At 30.9% G+C, this 13,367-nt stretch overlaps 1 protein-coding gene across 4 annotated transcripts in view; it reads right to left on the reverse strand.

The window, feature by feature from the left end:
• Nucleotides 1–1,691: 1,691 nt before the first annotated feature.
• LOC116425636 (sodium- and chloride-dependent glycine transporter 2) overlaps nucleotides 1,692–13,367 on the reverse strand; it is a 64,363-nt gene continuing 52,687 nt past the window's right edge. For 3 of the 4 annotated variants that reach the window (XM_031973616.2, XM_031973617.2, XM_076373121.1), the window contains 2 exons: nucleotides 11,127–11,279; nucleotides 1,693–3,462 (listed from right to left, as the gene is read on the reverse strand). In XM_031973616.2, coding sequence (XP_031829476.1) covers nucleotides 3,322–3,462; nucleotides 11,127–11,279 — 294 coding nt within the window. In that variant the 3' untranslated portion in view covers nucleotides 1,693–3,321. Of the gene's footprint in view, nucleotides 3,463–11,126; nucleotides 11,280–13,367 lie in introns of all 4 variants that reach the window. The other variant, XM_031973615.2, reaches the window with a different exon arrangement.

The raw sequence follows: 13,367 nt of genomic DNA on the forward strand, positions 1-13,367 counted from the left end.
TTTTAACTGCCAACATGATTTCGATAACATTTACAATGTTAAATCAATTTAAAATGAACGTTTAAATTATTATTTACAACATAAGGATTCAAGTCACGTAAACTCTTTCACATATAACGAAACCTGTATTTTCATTATAAAATATTAAATTATAATCACAACCTGTTTTAAATCTTACAATCACTTCCTTTTCTATTCTATTTGTAAAATCGACCTGAAAGCAGCCGTTAAGTGGACGGTCCTTTTAAATAATAGCTTTCAATTAATGAAATCCTTTTACACAACATTCCCCGGCATCCATAATGCAATTACCGCGCATAAATAATACTCGTTGGAATAATAAAACACAATTGGTTCTTGAATAAAAACAAGATGTTTCTTTTATTCCAGGTTTTATATCACAGGTACTCATCGAATGTTTATCCACTGTATCGTTCATTTTATTTCGATCGGCGCAGCAAGTTCTCAAGTTCTATTGTGTATAATTGAATCCTACTTATTATTAATACTACCTGAAACGGGAACTAGATTTCAACTGCACGGAACTTGTTTACGATTTAATTTAAAAGTTGGAATGAAGAAAGGGTTCGCGTTTTTTACAACGGCTATTGGAAAATATGGAATAAACTGAGCTGTTAACGACGCACTGTAGCTCTTCGTTTCGGGTTGGTACAACTAACATCTTTAGAACTTGCAGGCTGTCTTTTAGCGCGCACGAACTCTTAATTGTTCCACGAGTTAGTTCGAACAAAGCGTGCAAAATATGTGCATAAAACTACAAGAAAGAAAGTGTGGGATAGAGGTACGATGCTTAGAGGAAAGAGTTTCTTCTATCGTATTCACCGTCGCACTAGTATTTATAACGATTCTTCAGAATGTGTACTTTAACATTGTAACTACTGAATCATTGGAATGATTTATTTATCATGAAAATTGAAAAATTACACTTCCAAATTTTAAAAAATTACAAATTGTTCTTATAAAGGTATCTGCACGGTTACACGAATTTGTTTTACGATTTCTTGCAAAGACATCTTGATAATTTTAATAATTCTGAAATAAATGTTTTGAAATAATTTTGACTTTATCTTGAGCTGTCTGGTAGTTCCAGTGTTAAAATAAAGATTGTTATTTGACAGATGCAACATATTGATTGGAAGAGTCTTCTAATAAGAGAGTGTGTATAAAAATCAAGAATTTTAAGTCTGTTTATTATTTTGATCGTCTTGAAGTTTATTATATTATATGTTTTAAGCATCTATTAAAAGTATTTGTAAAGTAACATCATTAAAGTAACCTCTTTAATGAAGAATTACAGTTCTTATACACTGCGTTGCATAAAAATAAATCCAACTAACAGTTACAACCTCTATGTTTTTTTTATGAAGATTATGTTAAATTATGTATAATGTATGTGAACACATATTAATGTATAATGCTTTTCTAAAAAACAATTGCATACTTTCCTATATAGAAACAATGAAAAAGCGATTCTACCATTGTTCTGTAATTATAGAAACAAGTTTATAAATATTTTTGCAAATAATGATCTCATTATTGTTTGGAAAGTATAAGCCAAAAATAAAATATTTACTTGGCAGAATTAGTATTCAATTCTGTTATTCTTATACTGAATTCTGAATAATGTTGAAGATAATAGTTACATTACAATTGATTCTTTCAATTGTTTCAATTTCAATTCTTTCAAACTCAGTTGTAACATATAAAACACAAAAATATTCATATAGTTTTATAATTATGAAACGCAGTAGAATTTACTTTGTATCGAATAAAATTATTCTATACTGTATTTCAATAAAAAAACACGTGTTTTATAGACTTTTTTTAATAATTACACCGTCTACAATAAATTTAAAAACAAAGAACACATACCTCTACGTCACGTTCATCACAGTAATGTTTATCACTGAAAATCTACATGTCATCATTAAACCACGGATCTTTATCCAAATGCAAATTTTTCAACTCTATTTATTTTGTAAAAGTAGACATATGGTACTTCCCATAAAAATTTCAAAACGATAAGGTTAAAGGACAAACTCCGTTACATCTTTCATTTTTATTTACCTCATACTCCTTAAAATTTTTCCTAGGGAATATATCTATTACGTCTTAATCAAAATATTTATCTTATTATATTTTATATATTTACAAGTACAATAAATACATAAAATCCGTAGTATAATGATCACTGTCGAGCGTAGAAAATATTATCTTACATAAAAGATACAAATAAATTCTTTAAAATTTTCGACGAGAAACAAAAAACACCAAACATGCAGAATGTGAAAATAGAGCTAAACCTTCAGAAGGTTTAACACTAAACGTACCGTAAGTTTGTATGTACCAATTCCTACCATAACCAGACAAATAATTGGTTACAAAATGAAACTAAACAAATTAGATGGTAAATTTTCCTTAGTGAAGACAGAAACAATGAGAAAGACAAAAATTGAAACACTGATTAATCCGATGATATAGGAATTGATATAAAATTAAATAAAAGTTAAACGAAAAAAACGTAGAATTATAATACCTTGACCTATAATATCATATCAGCCTCCTAACGAAAATTTTAAAATGAATTTGAGAAATCAGTGTTATTTATATTTTTTAAATATAAATTAAATATTACTTTAATATTATCAACCGTTAACCTTTAAAATAACCTTAGACATTTTTTAATTAAATATAATTTTTTCTTTTTATAATAAATCATTAACAATAAAGTAATTGTATCGATCATAGTTAAGAAATAAATAATAGAGCAAAGCGTTAAATCATATTTTGAAACCAATCATTTAATCCATCGCGATATGATTAGTAGTAACAAACTAAGGAAATTTGCGTTTAGTTTTGATGTTCGTAAATTTATCTGTAAAAACGTCAAGTTTATATAAATGTCATCGAAGCACCATAAACTCCAATTAACACTAGAACTACCACTTAACGGTAGATTTTTTTGTCTAGCAATGATTGATACCTTAAAAGCATTGAATATTCGAAATGATCTTGAAAATAACTAGTTTCAATTAAATATTATAACAAATACCCAAAGAAACGGAAAACAATCTATTATTACAATTTTTATAGGGATTAGATAACTATTGTATTAAATGCTCGGTAGTTCTAGTGTTAAATAAATTTTCTAAAATACTCCATCGTAAAAACTAATTCCTTCATTTAACCTCAGAAATTGTATCACTCGCAGAATACGACTAATGTAGCAGTCAGTTTGCTAGATTAGGATCAGCTTTCGAAACGAGATGACTAGAATGGTGAAGCATAAAGAGAAACAAGTTACAAAGTGTCCGGTAAGTTCGGTTGGTCCCCAGACGTCCCCACCACCGTGATGGACGCCGTCGATGGGGTGTCATCGCCGTTATTCCTTTCCATGGCTGGCCCCCACGTCTTCATAGGTCGGAACAAACTGCGATCCCTCTGCGGACAATTAAAATAAAAGTCAAATTCTTTTAACAAAAGAAAAGGCTGGATCGAGTCCCTTCAAACAATTCAGCCTCAACTTTCCAGACTTGACGCTTTAACCTGTTAACTGTGGAATTTAGTTTGAAAAATCTCTCGTTTCGCGGGCAATAAGATAAAAAAATGAAGTGTGTACTCGTCAAACACAGGACAAATGTACCTAGAATATATTTGAATGAAAAACCAAAGCGAAACAAAGAAGAATTACATGCTAATCTGAAAAAATAAAGAATTCATCGTTGAAAGAAGTAGTATCATTTCAAGATCTAAGTGACGTGTATATACGTCAAACGCAGTTACCTTTTTAAGAGAGGGCACCACCTAGAAACGTCCCAAATATAGGTAAATCTTAAGAATATTTTTGTTAATAGCTATTAAGTGAAATTTTTTTATTTTTTCTGGGTATATAACTGTCACCTTCTGCTTTATATTTATATTTTTACTAAGCCAAAACATTTCAAAATGGCGAAGTTATTCGCCCGCTTCGCAATCCCTTTTCGTAAAGCAGCCATTGCTAGATGACTCGATTACAAAGGACTGAAACAACCGAAGACAACAATTTTTGTAGATTTTTGAACAGGAATATATTATCTAAAATGTAGCATACGGATTTTTCGAAGTTTTCATTATTATGGAAATGTTAAGCATTTGACGCGCAAAAACCTGTTTTTACCCCAAAAAATTAGCTTCAAATATTTATAAAAAATTAAGTAATTGAATCCACAAACAAAAAAGGGGTTCCGAAGCTAGCGAATAACTGTGCTATTTTCTAATATTTTGTCTTAGAAAAAATATAAATATAAAGCAGAAGGTGACAGTTATACAGCCAGAAAAAATCAGAAGTGTTCAAATGAAAATATTTAACACTAATCAGTAATTTTCATACTTTTATACGTAAAGGTTAAATTCACGTCCATACTTAAAGGTTAAGTCATGAAGAGATAAGATTTTCGAAAGTCCATTTTGCTAGTCGAGGGTTAACGGGGTGCAAAAATTAAAACTTGTATTAGATACAAGGAAAGCCTCCAAAAAGAATAACCCACTATTAAGATCGTCGAGATTGCAGAAAGTGATAATTTTGATTCTTGGCAGCAGGGGACCGTCTTAAAAAAATATCCTGATCTCGAACGAGTTAATTCGATTTGCGATAATATATTAAAAATTTGTTATTTTAGGATAAAAGATTAGAATCCTTTAATATAAACTAAATAATTAAACAATGTAAAAATTGTAAAAAATAATAATGATCATCAATTCAGATTCTGAATGGACCTAAGCATGGTACAGCAAGGATTAAATATGGTTAGAGTCAAGGTCAAGCTACAGATAGTGTTAAACATTGATGATGAAATAAATATATTAATATAAAAATATGACAACTTATTCCAAAAATGGATACCGTACTGTCTTATATAAATAGATCTTTCATTGGCATGGCAAATCGTTGAGACCAATGAAAGATTCCACGAATTTTGCTTAGAATGCCGTACGTAAATTGTTTACGATCGCTAAGGAGAATATTAGAGGTATTCGAATACTGAAACAGATTTGATCCTTAAATGCACTACGGTTGTGGAATAATTCATGAAATGTCTGCCCTGTCTTATAAATGCGCGCTACGATTGGACGATAGAAATCATGGCGCCTGCTACGGTCCTCGACTTATCTAAACACTTGAAATATTATTGGGAAGGTAGAAACACGTACACTAATAAGAAATAATTAGGACCAAAAATGCGTGGATTTTTTCATATGTCACGGTACTTCTAAATTATGTTTTAAAGTGAGAATTTAAAGATTAACTATTATCTTTATCTTTTAGGGTATTATTTTTTTATTGGATACTGTGTGCTATGTATATGTATTTCACAGTAGCTCATTTGATGGTCTTACCTAGACGAATCAATTTTAAAAATTTCGTTTAAGACGTAAAATTATTACTCCTTAATGTAGTTGAATATGTAAGGAATAAGGTATCAATAGCTTTTTTCATTAATACACTCTTAAAATATACGTGTTTTAAAAAATTGTACAAATTTTTCTCCATAATGAAAGTTCTTCAAATAAATATATACTAAATTTTTGATAATACTTCATCCTTGTATTATTTATCTTCCAATAAATATTTAAATTTAAGCATGTTTTATAATTAACAACATTTCTAACAATTGAAAAAATATTATTCGTCATTTATCCTGTTTTCATTTTTTAGAGTGTTTTTCTTTACTACGATGTTAATATTTATTCATTTATTATATATTGCGTAATCGATTGTTATCATATATTATTTATTGTACTATTATTATTTATTATGCTATGTAATGTAACTCATACTATATAAATAAGTAAACAATGTTTTACATAAGTATTACAATTAAGAATATTTAGTATTTACTCATTTATTATATGCTTGATAATTGATTATTATTTTATATTACTATGCAATATTATATTACCATAATTTGTTGGAAATATTCCATATGTAAAGATTCTTAATTTTGATCAGCTAAGTGGACTAAATGGGCTATTGTGTGTTTTCTGTAGATTTCGATGTGCTCTTTACTATAAGATAAGATTAATTAGTGAAGATTAGAAAATTCATACTTTATAAAAAGTATGGTAAACTTACTTAGGTTAGTTACTTACTTACTAGGTACTGGAAACAGAACATTAAAACAGTAGATGAGATGAAAGAAATTATGTAAATGTGAGCATCAAACAACACGTATTTGAAGTTATTTTTTATATTAATATCAACTATCGCTTCAGACTTCTAGCCTCGAAAATTTATTATGCCACGGTGAACGTTTTAACGGAAATAAGTTTACGAAGAATTTTAAGCGAAGAAAATTTCGTACGGGTGGAAATTGGTTAACCGAGTTTGGAGTTGGCGCAAAACTTTTAAACTATTAATACAAGGGTGGAAGGAAAAAAAATCTGTCGAATGAGGTCGGTCCTTTCATTAAATTATTTTGTCGTTTCAAAAGTGTCGGTTACGTCGTTTAAATTATTTTTTGTATATATTTACGTACTGAATTTTCTTTTATTTTAAGTACTGAAAAAGTATTTATAATACTTGTCAATAATAATTGTTCAATGATGTATAATAATAAGTACTTATTATTGAAATTAAGAATGCAAAAGTAATTTTCGTTAAGAATAATAATATAAAAAGAAGAAGAAGAAAATATATTTACCATTCCATATACATTTTTTAACATATATAGTTCTAAACAATTTTCCTATATACATTTAATTACGAGAAATATTTATGTAGTCGCTTTACAGTTTACTCTGTATATTAAGACAACGTAGGAAACAAGAACAAACAAGATACACACGAGTTCATAGCCAAACCAGGTAAGTACAAAGTTTAATAAAGTTACGTTAGATAGACACAATAGTTGCTAAACTACTTCGGCTCCATATATATTGTACTAAAAACTAATAATAACCGTTGTGTTTATAGTAAATAAGAATAAGAATCATGCATACGAAATATATTCAAATTAATACTGCAACGTGACTATTGAAAATATTATAAGATATTTCAATTTAACTACATTTAAGTGGAGAAAGGGGTGATAATAAGACCTCTTAGTTTTATATTTCATTCTAAAGTTTAATTCCTAAATTAAAGTAGATGAAATTTAATTGGAAACTATCATATATTTGCATCTAATCCAATGAAAGAGCTGACTTTTAATTACTCACAGTATCATATAGAAAAATAAGACACAGATTATTGAAATACCTATTATAAAAATGAATCTATCAGCATATTAATAGAAAATTGCAGGTCAAAATGACATACATTTTCAAGTTCAATTACTAACTGTTAATGAAATAGATCACAATTTAATTAGTTATAATGGAATAAACAACACAATATTGACAAATAATTAAGAAATCTTGTTCAATGTCAATTATTAAAAAATCTTATGAACTGCCAACTTTGAGAATACCCTGAATACTCAACAAATAATATTTAATCCTTTACAAACCAAATCTTGTTTAGATCTTTCTTCCAATAATTCTCCGTCTTGCCAGATACAGTTGAAAATTTTCGTCACGATTCTGACACGATATTGTAGGTCAAAGGGTTAAAATGACGCGTATACACAACAAACGCAGTCAACTTGTTAAATCATCTATTATATTATACAAGTACTAGTACACCAGGATAATCCATAATAATACAATCTTCGAATATTGTCAGAACTATTGATGACCCTTCACAAAAAGGAAAACCGCGGTAAAATCGTCTACTCCAGGATGATAAAAACAGAACAAAATTCTCCAATGTTAGCACTTGCAGTGTCTTCCACAAAAACAGTTCGACTGTTCCGCGCAATGTGACTGGAGACATCGGAGTGAGTTGCGATTCAAGAACAAAAGAAACGTAATCAGTAACTTTAACATCGATACAAAAGAATCACGGTTTCGAAAAGCGAGAGGTTGGTCCGGCGTTACTTTCTTCACGGTGGTTGTGTCCCATTTCGCTTGGCGGGTCATATCTCCGCGAACCGCACAAGTAGTTCGGAACTGTGCAGGGAATCGAAAACAGGAGGGAAAGAGATAAGAGTAATAGTAAATTTATCGGGTAACACAAAGCGGAAGTGGTCAAGAAGAGGGGGGACGGTGGGGCAGAAAGTACGGCAGAAATAGGTTCGATCCGAACGATGGAGCGCGGACGAAACTTTTCGTTTCAAAGTACGATTACCTACGTACCGTGGAAAAACTTGTATTAAGACGTTCGAAGTTCGCAAGATTTCACGGCAAGGGGGGCAACTTTTAAAGCGGTGCCCACCGCCCGGGGGCAACCGTCACTGGACGGTGTGCGGCTTTTAAAAAAATTTGCAATTCGTCCATCATTGAAACATTATAGTAATATAAAGAAACTTCCCGCAACAGTACAGTGTTTATGTAATTCTTCCATAAAAAATTAGAACAACAGTATTTCTTTTATTCAAAATAGAAGTTTTACTATTGTATTAATATTATGGATCAGTATTTTAGTTGCGAATATATTTTCGTATCATGGCTTGGATATATCAGCATACTTTGAACTTTTGGTTTCATATAGGAAAACTTTAGGAATTTTTTTGTTAATAACTATTAAGTAAAAATTCCTGGCTTTTTCTGGGTATAACTGTGACCTTCTGTTTTATGTTTATACTTTTTCTAAGCCAAAGTTGTATTTTACGCTATATTTTTTCTAAGTAGAGAACTGATTGAAAATAATAGATTATGGAGGGAAAACAAGTTTTTCAAATGTTACTAGTTACCATTTCAATACTATCAGTGTGTATACAGAGAATTTAACTAGGTGTAGAAGGCATTTTAAGGTAGGATTGAAAAGAAGTACAAATACTGGAACATTACTAACAAAAAGTGAAAAAGAATTTTTAAATCTTCCTTTTGCAAAAAAGAAAGAAGAAATGGGAAATATAAATTGCGATACAACAAATATGAATTGGTTTCTTATTGAATTGCTATAATACATATAATTCAAAGCAATACGAATATCAAAAGTAATAAAGACACTATTTCACCTTTGTTTTCAAGTTATTAACCATTGAAAACTGCCAATAACGACTGATTGTGAATCTGTTCTCTGTTTCTGTCTCTGATACGGTACGTCACTGTCCAAGCTAACACTGACCTATTTCACGTGCACTGTTACCCGTGAGCCATTATAATTCAGAGAGATTTGGAATTGTTAATAACCGAAAATGGCAAATTTTAATAACGAAAACTATCGAAAACCAAATGGCAATTTTATTCTTGATTTTCGTCTTACGATTATGTATTGTAGTTTGTTTTGTAGAATTTCCGTTTTAAAAAAATTTACTATGCAGGATTGATAATATTGGCATTATACCACTGTATAAATTTATATTAGAAAGTTTTAATTTATAATTAACATAAGAGTCACATAATGTGAAACAGCACATAGCAAAAACCTATATACTTGCTACAATAAAAATACTTTTCTGACATCAAAAACGCACACAACAGATTAAAAAATTTCTAATATGTATGTACGCTGCTGCACATAAGTATTTGGTCAGTTTATATGATCCTATTAAAATGCTACACCTCACATAAGGAAAATGAACTTAATACTATGGATATTATTTAAAGTTGTAAGATGTAACATCATACTTAGAAACTTAATAACTCTTTTCAGTCTCATTTTTTAAATATTTAATTTAGAAAGTTTGTTGAATATAATGAAATATCGTAACTATGAAGATCATCTCCAAGACAAATGATGGAAACGAACATGTTAACAATAACCGAACCAGGAACTAATCAAACGGCCAGTTTTAAAATTCTGCGTTTTCTTTCGTTCATTTAACACTAAAACTATCCAACAGTTGAATTAACTTTTTAAAACTCCTCTATACAATCTCAAAGAGTGCATCTACTGAAACTTTAATTGATTTACAATTCACTTACCGCAATGCTAAATCAATTTCTTTAATAATTTCTCAAAGAGATAACTATTATCTTTTTAATAATTGCAAAAAGAAGACATCAGAAATGAGTCATTTTAAGCCGTACTTCTTTTTAATAATTGCAGAAAGATGAAATCAGAAATGAGTCATTTTAACCCATTTAGCAGTTTTAGTGTTAACTTTATATAAATTATTGTCTAACTAATCAGTTTCTCAATCTTCATTTTCCCTTTTGCCTCTCTATCCACTAAAAAAGGTATCATCTAACTTGTTTACCTTTGTTTTGTATCCATGTGACTGGTTACGGTAAGAAAAGTGCTGGTATGGTTAATGTTAATATTTTATAATACATCGTAATACACTAAGCCTTAAACTATTTCACAAATAAAACTAATCAAATGCATATGCACGGTAATGAAATAACAGATCACAAAAAAAATTCAAAATACAGTAATACTTGCTTAAATTCCATTATTTCGGATTGATAACAAATTTCAATTGCAGTAATTTTAACCTTACCTCCTTAAATGTAGTGCCAGTGAATTCCTGAGATTGCTGTGATTAAAATGAATCCAAACACGATGTAAATCTATACTATTTTTACCGACTTAATGTAATTAACGAAATTAAAGGTTCTTTTCACTGTGTCTGTCTCCCTTCCCCTCTTATATTCATTTTCTGTCCCTGTCGATTGGAATCGCGTTACACTGAGCTCGAAACAGTGAGTAATGGGGGAGGAGTAGGGTTGGTGCAGTGGAATTAAGCCGAACAGATTTCTCTGGGATTTAAGCGAGCATCACTGTACTACTGTGAAAACCATGTCCAGTCCAGAAGAACCGGCCAAGACGTCTTCAAGGAAACTCGGTCACCAATGAGAATCGTTGTGAACTGTAAAGATTACGCGGCGACCCGTTTTAACTGAAAACGTATCGCGAAATCTGTGGGTAATTTGCATAATAATCTCTAGTTTGTCGAGCATTATTCTAGCTGATATCTCGATTTAGCTCATATCCCGCGCACTTCTCCCATAAACTCAGTGATTTGATGGCGCGCAATCGCCAGTAATCGTTCGAGCCCGAATTAATGCGCTTATTCTGTGTAACGATAGAATTCCACAGAGATTTAGTGGCGTCATTATTAGCGTCGTGACAAACTTACCGGTCCTTTCCACAGCCGCTGGATGAAAAAGAATGGCAACGGGGCGATGGTCGACAGGCCGATCAGTATTCCAATCGCGTTCGCCCAGTCAGGGAATATGTACGTGCCATAATAACCGAACTCGTACGTACATATTTGATACACGAACACCCCCTGCGGAGAAAAAGAAAACTCAAAGAACAGGTTGCCCGTTATTTCGCCCGCGAATTCCTCGGGAGAGCAGTGATCTTCCGGTACACCGACCAATTAGGAATTTGATATTTTTAGCCGGAAGAAACACCGTCCCGTTTTCCCCAGGGCGCGATTGTATTAGGTGTAATAAAAAGTTCTTTACGGCGAGCTTCGGTTGACTAAATGAATTCGTTTCGTAGAAGCTACCGAATACCTATTACGATGGTATTGCTTGGCTCTTCGAAACATGGCGGAATGCCATAGATACTAATAGCGTTTACTTTAATGATTAGTGCTAGAACTACCGAGCATTTAATACGATTGATATGTAATCTCTATAAAAATTGTAACAATAGATTATGTTCAGTTTATTCATACATTCATTGTAGTATTCAAATGAAACTATTTATTTTCAAAATCATTTCGAATATTCAATGCTTTTAAAGTGTTAATAATTGCGAAACATAAAATCGAAACCAGACATTTTGACTGGTACGGTAGTTCTAGTGTTAAGTGTTTGCACGTTATTTTAATAATAGAATTACTGTATATACAAAAATGACGGGTTTCAGTTTTTTTTTCGTAATTGTTGATATCTTGAAAATGTTAAATGTTTGAAATAATTTTAGAAATAAATAGTTTCACTTGAATACTATAATGGACACGGGAAGAAACCGGAAGAATATATTGCCACAATTTTTATAAGTATTATATATTAATTATATTAAAAGCTTGGTAGGTCTGGTGTCAAACAAAACTTTGATTTTACTGAAAAATCAGAGAGTACATTTTACTATACGTAATAACTTAACAATTAATTGAGATAGATAAAAATACTCGTAATTTCTAAGTTACCAATCATAACAATTATCAATTTCTTCATTATTTATATTAGACATTAGTAACTTTTATTAAATATCGTTAAAAAATATTCATAAATACGACAGTTATAACAGAATTCATAGTTCACCTCCTCTTTCTGCAAATTTACAAAATATTGTGAGCCATCCACTAAAATTCTCTCACTTAACCGGTTATGTTAAATGAAAAAAATTTAGCAAAAATTATCCCCTTCGCTAAGTTGTCGGTATCAGTAACAACCGGCTGAAATTAATAAAATTAACGTAACACTTAAATAATTTTGTTTACTTTTTCGTTCTCTTAACAATCGTATATTACCTATATTTACACCTTTTGCGGACAAAATTTTGTTTAATGTTTAGAATGATTTTCCTATGAAATAAATATTTAATATCCCTAACTACTTAAATAATAATAGCGTAAGTATATTTAGATTTTATTACTCGATTAGAAATAGGAAGAATAATAAAAGAGTATTTTTTTAATGTATTGAATCATCCAGCTTCCGTGTACCTTCAATTAGTAAACATATATATAGGAAATGATAGAATAACAATTATTCTTTACCTGTACTTCTTAAAAATTATTCCATTACCATTATTACTTTTGACTATTCGGTGATCTAAATATTGGTAAATATTCTTCTCCCTATTAATAATTTTGGCATCAATAATTGCTTAATAATAAAACCAATAAAAATGCCAATTGATACAATAAACTTATTTCAAACAACAGTTTAATCATCTACAAAACCGTTCACACGACTTAAACAAAAAAATCAACAAAACTTATGTGGCGGCCGAAAAGCTGCCTTACGCCACTGGATTTCCTCGCTATTCTTTTCCCGTTAACGCTGTCCTTCCGCGCGAGTCTGTTTCGTGTCATCGCACATTTGGCGACCAGACCCGCGCGGGCCCTCGAATTTTCCGAAGGTTTCCCAGGCCTCGCACGGAACTGCCCAGTTCGAGGGGCAGGCCCTTGCAGGTCTGGAAACTTTCACCGTTCTTACGACACTCTTGTTTACTTGTCTGTTCACCATCATCCTTCTTCTTCTTCTCTGTCTTTTGGATCTTTTCTCTCTTCCTCGTTTTTCTTCTCTGTCTTTTGAATCGTTTCTCTCTTTCTCGTTTTTCTCCTACTCTCCTATCTTTCTGTCCTTCTTTAGAGGAATATATATTTTCCGGGGAGAGTTTAGGAGCTCTCACTTTT

The sequence above is a fragment of the Nomia melanderi genome, chromosome 13 (genome assembly GCF_051020985.1).
Source record: "Nomia melanderi isolate GNS246 chromosome 13, iyNomMela1, whole genome shotgun sequence".
Taxonomy (NCBI): Eukaryota; Metazoa; Arthropoda; class Insecta; order Hymenoptera; family Halictidae; genus Nomia; species Nomia melanderi.